Source organism: Acomys minous (assembly GCF_964271855.1).
Source record: "Acomys minous genome assembly, chromosome: 7".
NCBI classification, from domain to species: domain Eukaryota; kingdom Metazoa; phylum Chordata; class Mammalia; order Rodentia; family Muridae; genus Acomys; species Acomys minous.
The window spans coordinates 102,378,155-102,393,612 of NC_140488.1; the positions used below are offsets into that span (position 1 = coordinate 102,378,155).

Below are 15,458 nucleotides of genomic sequence, written 5' to 3' on the forward strand. Positions count from 1 at the left end.
GATAGACGGGTGGTGCTGGCACACACCTTTAATCCCAGTACTTGGGTGGCAGAGGCAGGCAGATTTTTGATTCTGAGGCCAACCTGGTCTACAGAGCGAGTTCAGACAGGCAAGGTTACAAAGAGAATCATTCTTTTCTTTTCTTTTTTTAAATAATTATTTAATGATATTATATGTGCATTGGTATGATGTCAAAATCCCTGGAACTGAAACTACAGACCGTAGCTGCTAATGTGGATGCTGGGAATTGAACCCGGGTCCTTTGGAAGAGGAGACAGTGCTCTTAAACACTGAGCCATCTCTCCAGCCAGAGAATCTCTCAAAGGAAAAGAAGAAAGAAAGAGGAGGAGGAGGGTGGGGAGAGGAAGAGGAGAAGGGGGAAGAGGGAAGGAGGAGGGGGTAAGAGGAGGAGGAGAAGAAAAGTAACCAAGACACTCTGTTCCTGTTGCCTGGTGTATCTCCTCTGCTTGAAACAACTCTAATCAGAGTTGAGCTTCTCTATCCAAGCTTATGGTGGCAGAGCCTAAAGAACACTTATTCGAGTGTTCACTTGGTTGTCCTTGCTGTCACCTCCTAGTGCCATCGTGTGCTAAAAGTACTAGGATGAAACTGCTTTGGGGAAAGAGGTATAGCCTCCAGCTATACAAACATCAACGAATTAAACAAAACAAAAAACCCAACCCACCCTTTCCCCCTTTGTAAGAAATGTAAACTGCTATCACTGTATCCATTTCCAAGGTGGACTAGCTTCATGAAATGGAAAAACCAGCAAAGTGTTAATAGGCATGGTAGCTCACATCTGTTACCCCAGCACTTGGGGAGATGCAGGCCAGAGAATTAGGAAGGAATTCAGTCATCAGTGGCTGCACAGATTTCGAGGACTGATACTTTCTAAAAGTAATAAATTAGTTAAAAGTATAAAAAGTAGCAAACTTTCATTAACTTCAAACAACTAGTTCCTCTTTTAGGGATATAAACATGGAACACACTTCAAGAACTTCTGGCAAGGGGATGGAGAGATAGCTCAGCTGGGTTTGGTTCCCAGCACCTACATGGTGACTCACAAGGATCTGTAACTCCAGTTCCAGAGGATCAGATGTCTGCCCTTTTTTGGCTTATCTGACACACACATAGTGCGCAGACACACAAAGGCAACTCCCTTCTCTTGCTCACCCCTCAAACTTGAGGTACAATTTTATGAATGTGAGGGTAGGGATTAAATGGAAGAAAAAGGCTTCCTAAACTGTGATAAAAAGAAGTGCCAACAGGATGGCATTTATTATGCCTGCTGATGTCACAGAAGGTATTTGCTAGAGAATGGAAAGGCCCTCAATGGATCAGGTACAGTGTTCTTCTGCTGCAAGGAGCTGCCGGGAACATTAACCTCAGGGACAGAGCTTTGGGGTGTGCCAGAGCGTGGCCCACGGTCAGAGCCAGGACTGCATCTAGGAGTGCAAATGGCTCTCCGGACAGTTTTTCTAGAGTCCGGGCGCTGGAGCAAAAGGTGCAGCCACACAGGACAGCGGGCAAGACAGGGTGTCTTCACCTGTGCAGTCGCCAGCAGCCCATAGTCCACAGGCTCGAAAGAAGAGGCGCTGGGGCCGCCAACTCAGCTCTCAGTTGGAAGGTGCTGGCCTGCGGCTACCCTGAACCCGGTCGCCTAAGGGTCCCGCCTAGTCGGGTATGGACACTTCCGCCACCTCACCTGTTGCACCAGGCCTCCGCGGCGGCGCCTAGCCCTCCCCCAAGCCTCCCGGCGCTTTTAGAGCTGGGAGGGAGGGACCATGGGACCTCACGCCCTACAGCTTCCAGTTCGGGCAGGTTTCGCTGGACCTGGAGCGTGCGCCTAAACACCTATCCGTTGAGCTTACAAGAGAAACCCCACTTTGGACCTGTAGCGCAGTCAGTGCGTACCCCCGTGTGCGCGCCCCCGCCAGTGCCGGCTCCCGGGCACGCGCCTGCCCCTGCCCCTGCCCCTCCCCCTCTCCCTCCCCCTCCCCTGCCCATGCTTGAGAGGAGCGCGCCTGCTCCGCCCCCTCCCCGTGCCCCTCCCCGCGCCGTTTTCCGCGCTCCCTCCTGGCCCGGCCCGCGCTGCGCTTTCCAAGTTGCAAAGCAAGTTCAGTGGTGGCTGGAGGCGGCGGTGGTGGTGGTGGCGGCGGTGGCCCCGGACGCCTAGAGGCTCCTCGGTGGTGGGCCCACTTGTGCTTCCCGGAGTGCATGGGCGTGGGCCTTAGCGGCTAGAGGGGCTGAGTGCCCGGCGTCATGGAGGGCGCCGAGCCCCGTGCGCGGCCCGAGCGCCTGGCCGAAGCTGAAGCGCGGGCGGCCGACGGCGACCGCCTGGTTGAGGTGCAGCTGAGTGGCGGCGCCCCTTGGGGCTTCACCCTGAAGGGTGGCCGCGAGCATGGCGAGCCTCTGATCATCACCAAGGTAAGGGGGACCTCGGGGTCCTCCCCGTGACAGTCCTGAGGTAGTCCTGATCCAGAAGGCTTGTCGGGGGTTCGGGGCGCAGGATGGGGCGTCCGGTTTTCGGCCTCGCATTCTGGGGGCGCGTCTGCCGGTGTCACCTGTGGATACTGGGTTCTGGTCAGCCCTAGGTGTACGGTTCCGGCTCCATCCTGACTACTCTCCGGCGGCTCCCAACCTTGCCGGTAGTTTCAATGGCTCCTGTTCCGGGTCTCCTTCCCCTCCCCCTCTGGGAAAGGGCCTGGCAGTCCCCTTGTAACTCCTGGCCTGTCCAGCGCGGGACCTACACCTGCGTGGCTGCCAGGAGATGAAGGAAAAAAAAAACACTCCCAGGATCCAGGGAGTGGGCACAACCTTCCCCACTTTTGTTTGTCTGTTTAGGGCCCCTGGTTGTCACCTTTTTGATCTGCACCGGTTTTCAGCCTGAAACCTATCCTAGAACCCTATTCCCAGGAGCTCATCAATATTTGCTGACTTTCGGCTTCCTGTCCTACATCCATGCACTCTGGATACCTATCAACAGTTCTTGAAACTTTTCGGCGTGCCTCTAAAATAGAATTTGAGTTCCGATAGTACTTTTTAGAAAGACCTTAGTCTCACTTGGAATTAGTGAGCATGAGTCAGTGTGCATGTGTCTGTGTGTGTAGGTTGCTTTAGAATTGGAATTCTCTTTAAAAAGCAGCCCATCTCGATCCTTACCAACTAAACATGTATAAACCTGTACAAACAAACAACAAACCAATCTCTCAGGTCTTCTGGTTAAAAGGAACTCGGGACCTGTTCTCTAGGCAGAGTTGAGTCTTACCAGTCCTAAAGGGCAAAGTACCCTTTAAAACTTAAATATTTCTGGTTCCTGGAAGGTGTTTGAAAGTGTGAAGGTGACTTACAGTTTTCCATATCTTCCACCCCCATTAAAGCATGAAGAAATTTGGTGACTCTTAATTTACTCCGCTGCTCATGAATTTGGAAAGTGGAATAGTAGTAGTGTTTGTTGTTCAAACAGCAAATAAGGCCTTAAAGCAATCAATCGCCTCTCCCCTGCTACGAATTTAACCAACACAGATCCTTTATATCAACCTGGATTTTTTTTTTTTTGAAAAAAAATTTTTTTTTTCGAGACAGGGTTTCTCTGTGCAGCCTTGGCTGTCCTGGACTTGTTTTGTAGACCAGGCTGGCCTCCAACTCAGAACCGCCTCCCTTTGCCTGCCTGAGTGCTGGGATTACAGGGGTGTGCCACCATGCCACCTGGCTTGGACGGTGCTTTCAATGGAAAGGTTTGCTAGTGAGATTTTCACCCTCCTTTATACAAGATGGTCCCAGTTTGACAAACTCTACGTGCTTGGTGGCCTCCTGGCTCTCTCTGAGCTTTTTAGAAATGAAAGTAGATGCAAGGCAAACTCTGTCATGCTATGTATACTACTGAGCTATATCCTCATCCCTGTATAGTTTATAATCATGCTTCATTATGAATGAAAAAGTGGGGTTTCATTGCTTAAGATGGATGGGACGTGGAACAACTTGCTGTTTTTCTATTTCCATGCATATATAGATAATTCATGTGCGGTTGCTCCTCTGCATATGTGTGTATTTTCACCACATGTTCTACTGTATAGAATTAACAGCCTTTAAACTACCTATCGATTCTTTAATATTAAGACTATTAGTGGATGGGGCCAGAAAGATGACTCAGTCCCTAAAAGCCCTTGTGGCCAAGCCTGATGACCTCAGTTTGATTTCTAAACTACACATGGTAGAAGGAGAGAACCTACTCCCAAAAGTTGTCCTCTGACCTCCACATGAACACCATGGTGTACACACACACACACACACACACACACACACACAATGTAAAAATAAGAACAACAAAAAGATTATCAGTGGTGCTTGCTTACAACATGAAATCTGGTAATTAATTGCCACATTATTTAAAAATGATGGATGGCCGGCTGAAGAAATGGCCCAGTGGTTAAGGACAATGGTGGCTTTTCCAGAGGACTCAGGTTTGATTCCTGACACCTACATGATGGTTTACAACTCCAGTCTGGCCTCCAGAGGCACTGTCTGCGTGTGGTATGCACCCATTCAGACAAACATTCATACATGTGGAATAAAATAAATCAAATCTCAAAAAATGATGAAGGAAATGTATCTGCTTACATTTAAAAGGTAGAAATAGACTGTTCTGTGGATACTAGGGAAAATTATTCTTCAACTGGGATTCACTTTAATCCAAATTTTTGCTCTTCCAGTCACTACTGAAATGTCATTGATGCTTACTAAATGTTTTTTTCTAATAGTGTTTTCCATTAAAAAATTCTATGCAATAAATGTTGGATCCTTGGTATACCACAAGGATTTTCAGTTTAATTTTCTGATAATTTTTTCGATAATTATAATTATTATATTTTAAAAATTATTTTATGTAAAGTATAATTCTAACTCTGTTAATTAATATTTTTTCTGTTTAGCTAATACTGACTGGGGAATAGCTTGATTAATTTAAGAGGACACATTCTTTGATGATAATGTGACTGTCATTTAAAGATCTCATATGAGCACATATGTTAGAACTGGGAAGGGATGGAAATGTAGCTAGTTGGCTGAGATGTTGTGTATCATCTTCAAAGGACAAAACAAAACTAGAAGAAATAGCAAAAATCAGGCTGATTCAATCAGGTCTTCAGCTGGAGAGGTCTCATTGGCCCATTTTGTGGATTTTAACAGCTATGGCTAAGTGAGAGTAAAATGGTGGACTCTGAGGTCATAGACCTGACAAGTCCTAGGCAGAACCTTAAAAGTCAGACTCTCATCGTGAATATCAGTCTTGCTTCCTGTGCAGTAGATGCTATCTGCTTGTGACTGAACTCTCTTGCTGTGTTATTTATACTGAGTAACTCAATGCCATCTGTAGGGTGACAGTTTTTCCACCTTGGCACCATTGCCATTCTGTTGTGGGGTCTGTCCTGTGCACTGTAGTCCGTTTAGCTGCTCCTTTGGCTTCTACCTACTGAAGGCCATTGGCACCTGCCTCCAGGTATGACAATTTGAATGTCCCCAGACATTGCTGCATGCCCCCAACTTACAGTTATAAATCACGTTGTTAGGCTCATGGTGTGTCTACCTTTGCTTTTAAAGACTTTGGGCTTTTTAAAAATTTCTTTTTTGAGAACAGTGGCTTTTGGGTGGTGTTTGAAGGCTCTTGGCATTTCCAGTGTTTTCATGTAGGTCTGTTTTTCTTTTTGAGATGAGCTCTTGGCTCAGAGAAAAGGCTTTATTTACACAGTAAAATGCAAACAAGTACTTGCTTCATCTGCATTTTTGTAGTTGGAGAAAGGAAATAGAGAGCTGAGACTCCCCAGTACTGTGCTTTATGGGCAATCAGAGTAAATGCCAGGGAAAGTCTGCTTCCCCCCCCCCCCCCCCGAATCTAGTTTGAAGTAAAAGAATATTAACTTCCCAGAAGAGTAATATTCATAGAATTTCAGGTGCATGCCTGAAACTCTACAAGACCTCTGCTGAAAGATGATGTTAGGAGTCCTAGCTAGAATACATTTATACTTTTTTTTTTTTTTTTGGTTTTTCGAGACAAGGTTTCTCTGTGTAGCCTTGGCTGTCCTGGACTTGCTTTGTAGACCAGGCTGGCCTCGAACTCACAGCGATCCACCCCTCTCTGCCTCCCGAGTGCCGGGATTAAAGGCGTGCGCCACCACCACCCAGTACTAGAGTATATTTATAACAAATAATTTGCAGCTTGGAATCTTTCTACCATAAGCAAAATGTGTGTGTGTGCGCGCGCGCACGCGCGCGCGCACACACACACACACACACACACAAATGTCCCCCACAAAAACTGAAAAGAATAAAAACACCATTAAGCCCATTTTCATTGTGATATTGCAGAAAGAACAGGAGGAACCTACAGTTTCTAAGAGGTGTCCTGACTTGGTAATATTGAGAGTACACATGCATTCAGGAAGTCTCAGGGCACCGAAATATTACACAGTTAATTTCTATTTAGCTGAGTGAGATACGCAGGTAGGTGAGGCACTGTAGCCTGCTAGGTTGTTGTTATTGTTTTCTTCTCTTTGTGCCTCCCCCCTTTTTTGTTTTGCTATGTCCATTATGGAAACAGGGCTTTGCAAATGCTCTACCACTGAGTGACATTCCCAGCTAAGTCTTGCTGGTGTTACTTCTTCCTTTTTTTTTTATCAGTTTGGGGGAGGAGACCAAGTGTATTTCTATGATGTCATCCACTTGGAGAGTTACATCTGCCAGCTGGGTGGGTATCAACTGCAACTTCAGGAATGTTTATCAAGGAAGAAGGAATGAAGCCCCAGCCCTGGCTATTCATCATTTATTAAAGCCCCCTTCCCCCCCCCCTAAGAATGCCAGAAACTGCTAAGGACACATTCATCAGGGCCTGGCCTAGCTTGGTCTTACTGGCAAGCTCCTTTGCGAACCTAGTTTTCAAACTGTCTTTGGGTATACATCCCTCTTGATGTGTGTGTTCGTGTAGGTGCACTAATGTGGTATAGGATGCTTGGAAAGGTTTTATAGACAACTTTCACCTTGCCACCATTTCAGGAGGTCTTAGCTATTATAGCATTTTCCACCCCATCTGGATATGAGACAGCACTCATCCTGATTCTGTGACCAGGGAAGTCAGAATCAGGACACTTTGGACGTGGGTCAGATGTTAAATGTTGCCTAAGATCCAAAGAAGCAGAAGGTCTAGGCACAAGGACAAGCGCTTGGTGATGGGTGGGTGTGTGAGGCCCCAAGCATATGTAATAATAATACTACTTTAGTAATTGAAAAAGGAGTCTCCAGTGTAGAGGCTGTATGGAGTTAAGGTCATGGCGGCCTGGATCCAGAGATGTTAGAACAGTAGCCCAATCTTGTACCTTTTTGCTAATTTGTTCTCTCCGCCCTCCCCAGCCCCCCCCCCCCCCCCCCCGCAGGGTTTCTCTAGGTAACAGCCCTGGCTGACCTAGACCCATTTTGTAGACCAGGCTGGCCTCAAACTCACAGAGATACGCCTGCCTCTGCCTTTCCTGAGTGTAGGAATTAAAGGCAGGCTTATTTGTTCTTTTTTTGTTTTGTTTTGTTTTGTTTTTTCGAGACAACGTTTCTCTGTGTAGCCTTGGCTGTCCTGGACTTGCTTTGTAGACCAGACCAGGCTGGCCTCGAACTCCCAGTGATCCACCTGCCTCTGCCTCTGCCTCTGCCACCACCGCCCAGCCACTTATTTGGTCTTTAAAAAAGATTTATTGTTATTTTATTTGCATGACCATTTTGCCTTCATGTAAGTGCACTGAGTATAGTGCTCACAGAGGCCAGAAGATAGGTTGGATCAGGAATTACAGAAGATTGTGAGCTAGATCAGGAATTACGTATAGGAGGTTGTAAGCTGCCTTGTGGGTCCTGGGAACTGAACCTGAGTCCTCTGCAAGAGCAGCCAGTGGTTTTAACCATGGAGTCTATTCTTGGGACAGTCTCCATAGAGCCCCGGTGGGCCTTAAATATGGTGTGTAGAGAAGGATGACCTTTAACTTTTTGTCCTCCTGGCTTCAGCTAGCTCTATGCTTGGTCTATGCCACCACAGCTATGGGGTTTGGTGCTGGGGATTTTGAGAGATAGCTAGGTACTTTAGCAAGTGAGTCAGGGTCTCACCAAGCCGGCCTGGAAATCGGTGTCAAATTGCTTGAGTCTCTGAGTGCTAAGATTGTAAGTGTGTGTTACTATGCTTAAAGGGGGTTTCTAGTGGTGGTGGTGGTGGTGGTGGTGATGATGGTGGTACTGCTGCTGCTGGGAGGGGAACTCAGAACTTTCTATAAGCAAGGCATGAAGTTATATTTGAAGTTTTGAAAGGGGGAAATTTAGTGGTGGAAAGATAAATGTAAACTTCTGTCTGGATCTTGGTTCATTTCTGTGTGCCACACAGTTCACAGCAGGCCAAACTACTAGTTTGTTAATGTCTGGGAGTGCATGGGTCTCCTCCCCACCCTCCACCCCCCACCTCCTCACACTAGGGTGCTAAGGTCATATAAATCCTCAGAATTGTAAATCCCTGTCTCTATACAATGGGAGGCACAGCAGGATTTGGAGTTATTAGGATGGGTGTAATTCTAAAGATATATTTGTAGTGAGAATTCATAGTCTGGTTAAAAAACACTAGGTAAGTTTTCTTTCCCGTGCTGAAAGGCCTTTTCACTTGGGAGACCTGCCTTGCCAACTGGCTTTCAAATACATCTTTATTACCCCTTCCAGCTTGCAAATTAACTTGGCCTTGTGGAATTCTAATCCTTGTTCCTTCAGAGATGTTTTAGGCACTGGGGGTGGGGAGCCAGGCACAGTGCCTAAAGATGTAGTCCAAGGTCTTATAGCTGGAGGCTTTCAGGTTCAAGTCATGGAGGATTCTCCCTATGGGAGGCACGAGAGTATGTGACTCACACCTATAAATCTAGAGGCTTCCATCATTACAAAAAGCTATAAACCTGAGCTATGCCTCACACTTCTGTGCTGTGCTGAATTCGTTCTTCCTGGCTGAGTTAGGAGTATTGTTTAACATGTCTTAACATTTATCTTTTGGGAAAAAATAAAGGCAGAAAGCTAGTTTGTCCAAGAGTTACGTGTCAAATATTAAATAGTAGTTTTCACTTGGTCATAATGAGATGGGTTTTCTTAGCACTGTGTATTTTATGGCTCTTTACTTGGTAGGACTTTAAAAAATGCATTTTGGAGTTATCTCCTTGTTGTTGTTTTGAGTTGTTTTGTGTCAGCATGCAAATAGGCTTCGGTTTATGGCCAAACTCTTAGAAGCAAAGGAGGAAAGTCCTGGGGTCTGTAGATCTTTTCTTTGTATGCCAGGCAAAGAGGAAACATTCCTTTTTTTCAATTTTATTTTTTGGTTTTTTGAGAAAGGGTTTCTCTGTGTAGCCTTGGCTGTCCTGAATTCACTTTGTAGACCAGGCTGGCCTTGAGCTAACAGCGATCCACCTCCTGAGTGCTGGGATTACAGCCATGTGCCACCATGCCTGGCTTTTTATTATTATTATTATTGTTGTTGTTGTTGTTGTTGTTGTTGTTGCTGTTGTTGTTGAAGTGGTAACATTCAACAAGGTAATTTTAGGGTATAAAGGCTGAATGGACTTTTTATTCAGGCTGTCTTTTACTTTCAGACACTAGAAAGGTGTGGGGGCAGGCTTTATAGGAGAAATTGTACAGGATTTGGAAGCATGGGCTCTTTTGATATATGTGCTGATAATTTTAACCCACAGGAGGATTCTGAAAGAGTTCTAGTAGGACATAACAGCTGAATAGGGAGTGAGGGGAGTTGGTGGTGCTTGGAGATATGGTTCAGGTTTCTTTTTATACTGAAAAATATTTTTCATTTCACTGATTGTGTTTTTCTACTCCCTCAATCCCTAACTCTGTCCAGATCCTTCTCACCTCCCTACCGACCCATTTTTATGTACACAAAACACAAAAACAGAAATCCGACAAAAGACTAAGAAGACAAAAAAGCCCAAACAAAGCAAAATGAGACAAAAAATCTATTAAAAATATTACTAGACCCCTACCCAGATCTAGCCAATGGACAGGACAGTTGAGTGGAGGTAGGGACTGACTTTCACACGAACTTTGGTGCCCCATATTTGACCACATCCTCTTGATGGGGAGGCCTGGTGGCACTCAAAGGAAGGATAGCAGGCCAGCAGGAAGAGACTTAGATACCCTATGAGCATATACAGGGGAAGTCCCCCTCAGTCACAGACATAGGGGAGGGGAGTAGGGGAGAAAGCGGAAGGGAGAGAGGAATGGGAGGATACAAGAGGTGGGATAACAATTGAGATGTAATATTAATAAACTAATAAAATATTTAAAAATAAATAAAATTTAAAAATGTTACTGCGTTAGTTTTGTATTGGCCAAATACTCAGGGTCCTCCCTGAAGTGTGGTTAATATATCTACTGAGACTTCTTTGGAGAAAACCAATTTTTCTTTTGCTAGTTGTATCAATTCTTCTTGGTTAGGAATAGAAGATTGTGTGCACTACCAGTCTCTGTGAGTTCGTAGGTGCATTGGCAGGCCCTTAAGAAATTCTGACAAATGGGTAACTATGGTGCCTATTAGCATATCAAAGCACTTGCTGGCCTCGCAGCTTCTCACCTTACAACTTTTCTGACTCCTGAGTTTCTTCTCCTTGTTCTATAATCCTGCCATTTCCGCCATGCTTCCTCTTGGCCCCCTCTCTTTTGCCTCTCCTAATCCTCTTTTTGATTTTCTTCTCTCTGTTTTGCTCTTGTTCCCCATGCTCCTTATGGCCATGTTTGGTCTACTACTTTGTCTCTTTGCTCTGGACTCTTCCAGATGCTCCTGGCTGTTCTCTTCCTCCTATCTACAATAAAAACCTTCCCTTTAACCACACCTTGGAATAGTCAAGTCCTCACTTTTATACATCTGGTGTCAAAACTCCCACTTTATATATATGTCAGTCCTGTTATGTCTAGAATACACTGTTTTCTTGGAATTGTCCTCACCTCATGCTCTTACTATCTTTCTGCCTCCTCTTCCACTTATATGCCTGAGCCTAGAGGAGAGGGCTTTGATGAAGCCATCACATTTAGGACTGAGGGTTGTATAGTCCTCCCAGTTGTGGGTCTCTGTGTTAGTTTCTATATACTGTAAGAAGATGATGCTTCTCTGATGAGAGATGAGCAAGGCACTCATCTATGGGAATAGCAGTATGTCATCAGGAATAATTCTATTGCTGTGTTCCTTTGGCAGAATTAAGTTTCCCCATAGGACCATGACTTAGGTTCTTATGTTTTATGTCTTAGGTTCTTAGCCACTTAAGCAGTGTCAGGTATGAGTTCCATCTCATGGAGTTGCCTTAAATCCTACCAGAAAGTGATTGGTTACTCCTATAATATATGTATCACTATTGCACTAGTTTATCTTGCAGGCAGGTCAGTGTTGGAGGTCACAGGGTTTGTTGCTGGGAGATATTGATGATTTTCTTCTAATAGGATGCAAAGTACATTCCAGTACCATGAACACCAATTAGTAGAAATGAAGCTTCTAGTTAGGCACCAGCTTAATGTCTCCATGTCCAGTGACGTATGTATCTTCATCAATAGGGACTTAACATCAGGTTGCATGGTTCAACTTTGAGTTGGGTTTCCAATTCTTAGCATCCATGTGAGGCAACTCAAAACTGCCTGTAACTCTATTTCCAAGGGCCTCCATGCCCTTTTCTGGAGTCCATGGGCACCTGATCTCACATGTGCACACAAACCTCCTATATTCCCATAACTAAAAGTAATTCAAATAAATCCATAAAAATATTTCTGGGGGCTGCCATGTGGTTCAGTTCATAGCATTTGCCTAGAGTGTGGTTCCTTTGGTTCAAAGAAAAACAAAACAATATTAAAAACAAAACCAGTATTGGATTCAAGAAAGGTCTATTAAGACTTCTTGGGAAAATGTGTATTAGTGGAGGGATGATAGTGTATCACTTAAAGAAAACCAAGGCCAGAGTCTTGCTGGGTGGTGCATGCCTTTAATCCCAGCACTTGTGAGGAAGAGGCAGGCAGATCTCTGAGTTCAAGACCAACTTGGTCTACAAAGTGAGTCAGGACAGCCAAAGATATACAGAGACTGAGTCAAAGATGTACAGAGAAACCTTATCTTGAAAAAAAAGGAGGGGGGGCTGGAGATATGGCTCAGAGGTTAAGAGCACTGTCTGTTTTTCCAAAGGTCCTGAGTTCAATTCCTAGTAACCACATGGTTGTTCACAACCATCTATAATGAGAACTGGTGCCCTCTTCTGGCCTGCAGGTGTACACGTATACATAATATAAATAAATAATGTTAAAAAAAGAAAAAAACAAAACCAAGCAACCCCAAACAAAAACAACAACAACAAAAAACAACCCCTCCCCAAACCAAACCAAAAAGGAATCACGAAGGCCAGATAATGATGCACATGCACAGTTGTGGCACTGGGGGGCTGGAGTATGAGGTGGCTTGGCTACTTAGTGAGAACCTGTGAAACCTGGGAGAGGAGAGTTTAGTCAATGAGAGAAAAAATAAAAATAGTTGAAGCATATGAATTGCAAAGAAAAAGTACCCTCTCCTGCCCTGCATGAGAGACCATGACTGTTTTGTATTTTTAATTCTGAGAGTATTAACTTTCAAGCAATAATGACTGCCTGTGCGGGAAAAAGAAAAAAAAAAAACTAGTGCACTAGACTGGTTAGGAATGGCTGTGATTATCTTTTGGCCATAGGTTTTAGATCAAAAACAAATTATGAAGGTCATGGAGAACCCAGGTGGAGTTGATTCTGTGTCCTTGAAGAGTGACAATTTTACTTATTAGCAGAAGAAAAGGAGCAGAGTGCTTGTGGGTTTTGTTGTTGTTACTGTTTGTTGTTGAGACAGGATCTAACTGTGTAGTCCAAGCTGTTCCAAGTTGTCCTGGAGTGCCAGCGAGCCTTCTGCCGCCCCTCTGCCTTGCCTCTTTAGTGCTGGGAGAGAGAGGAAGAGGAAGAAAATATTCCCAACCCATCTTTGTTTCTGTTTTTGTTTTCTTTTTGAGACAGACTTTCTCTGTGTCACCTTGGTTGTCTTGGACTGATTTGTAGACCAGGCTGACCTCGAACTCAGAGATCCTGAGTGCTGGGATTTCAGGCATGCACCACCACGCCCTGCTCCCACCTTTATTTTATGACACAAGCTAGGGTCATCTGGGAAGAGATATTATCTCAGTTGAGATAAAACTTGCATCAGAATGACCTGTAGGCAAGCCTGTGGTGCATTTCTGATTGGTTATTTGTAGAGGACCCAGCTCACTGTAGGCAGTACCACCCCAGGGCTTGTGTGAGAAAGTGGGCTGAGCTAGCCATGGGGAGCAAGCCAGTAGGCAGCATTCCTCGTGGTGTCAGCTTCAATTCCTGCTAGCTCCAGGTTCTGCATGAGTTCCTACCCTGTCTTCTTCATAAGGGATTAATACCTGTAAGATGAAATAAACCCTTTCTTCCCCAAGTTACTTTTGTTTTTTGTTTTTTTGTTTTTATTCACAATAACAGAAACCAAACTAAAACACCCTGAGGACTACGTTAACAATTTTCAGTGCTTAATATTATTTTGTTTTGTTTTCTTTGTGGTGGTAGAGATAGAACCCAGAGCTTCGTGAATTCTAGGTTAATAGGTCTCCCGTTGAGCTATATCCTCAGTTGCAAGGCTTTTATAGCTTGCTTTCTATATTGACTTTTAGTATTGTGTAGTGCTGAGGGTGAACTTAGTGCTTAGTCGATGCTAGGCAAGTGTTCCCCTGTTGAACTACAACTTAGTCCTGTTGTTTGGATGGCAAATGAGTCACTGCTAAGCCTGTGGGAAGGAGAGAGTACAAGCATATTGTTCCTGTATAACCTTTTCTTTTTAAAGATTTATTTATTTATTTATTATGTATACAGTGCTCTGCCTGCATGTACACCTGCATGCCAGAAGAGGGCATCAGATCTCATTATAGATGTTTGTGAGCCACCATGTAGTTGCTGGGAATTGAACTCAGGACCTTTGAGAGAATAGCTAGTGCTCTTAACATCTGAGCCATCTCTCCAGCCCCTGTATATAACATTTTCTTGCTAGGCAGTGATGGTACATGCTTTTAATCTCAGCAAGTAGAACTCTGAGTTTGAGGCCAGCCTGGTCTACAAAGTGAGTTCCAGGATAGCCAGGGCTGTTATACAAAGAAACCTTGTTTCAAAAGACCAAAGCAAAACAAAACAAAAAAGAAAGAAAAGAAAAAGTTTTACTGTATTGTTTAATTTCTTCTGCAGTTATTATTGACTATAAATCCCCAGTGATGACATTTCTCTTCATATATATTTATACATACCAAAGTAGCTTTTCTTCACTTTTCAGTATTGGGGTTTATCTTGCCACTGTGATGGTGGTCCCCGTTCTCTATTTTCTGCAGTGCATAATATTGTAGAAGTGAGGTCAGACCTTTCTGATTCGTGACCCATTAGACTTTCTCTAATCTTTTTCTCTTATTTTTAATTTACTTGTGGTTTTGACTTTGGGAGATGTTGTTTAACCTTAGCTTACAATCCTTCCATTGTGTTTAAAATTGGTGGCCTCATTTTTTTTATTTCCAAATTTTGTTTCATAGCTGTTGTTTTTGTTTGTTTCTTTGCTTGTTTTGATAACATACTGATCTTATTCAGTGGCTAATTATCTTGCCTCATAATACTGAGCTGGTTTTCAAAACTTCATTTTCCATAAGGATTTTTTTTCTGGAGTTGGCTTTTATTATTTGTTTGGGTTTCTTTCTTTCCTGACAGAAGTTTCTTCAGTGTCTAGTGTTCTTTGGACATCTACTGAGATTAAAGAGCATATTACCTTGAATAATGTACAGAGGCCATATGCATGTGGATAAGTGACCAACCAGTCAGGCTGGTTTTTTTTTTTTAACTCCTGGAAGCTAAAACCTCAGGCTGTTTCTTAAGCATTTACACATATTTTTTATGTAGAATGGACTGCAAGGTGGTGGGGCCCCTTGCTCAGTTGAATGAACAAGATAGAAGAGTCATTTGTGTTCTCTACTCTGGCCACAGCAGTTCTGGCTTGAGGGAAGCCATCCACTAGAAATAAGTTGGCAGTGCCTGCCAGTGGTCAGAGCTAGTTATTTTGCATGGTTCTTTAGCCCTCTACCCTCCAGTTTGTTAATCTAGAATCATTTCTGTTTTGTTGTACTGTCATGGGGATTAAATGAGACAGCACGTAAAGCTAGTTCTAATTAACTTGAATTCGTTTTCTTCCTTCTATCCCCTATGCAGCCCTGATTGTAAAACTGAGAAATTAATTTAAAAAAGACTATGGTTATGTATCAAAGTTCTTCTTTACTGTAGACAAAATTTGAGCTGGATTTTGCATGGTAGAAATTTAATATGTACCAAGGTGATTTTTTTACTACTTATTAGTA

The 15,458-nt window shown here is 44.0% G+C and overlaps 1 protein-coding gene across 2 annotated transcripts in view; it reads left to right on the top strand.

Moving 5' to 3' along the window:
• The first annotated feature begins 2,021 nt into the window (after positions 1-2,021).
• The window catches only part of SHROOM2 (shroom family member 2), a 145,040-nt gene continuing 131,603 nt past the window's right edge, over positions 2,022-15,458 (top strand). Inside the window, exon 1 of one of the 2 annotated variants that reach the window (XM_084790577.1) lies at positions 2,022-2,427. In XM_084790577.1, the coding sequence (XP_084646703.1) occupies positions 2,263-2,427 (165 nt within the window). In that variant the 5' untranslated portion in view covers positions 2,022-2,262. The remainder of the gene's footprint in view (positions 2,428-15,458) is intronic. The other variant, XM_084790578.1, reaches the window with a different exon arrangement.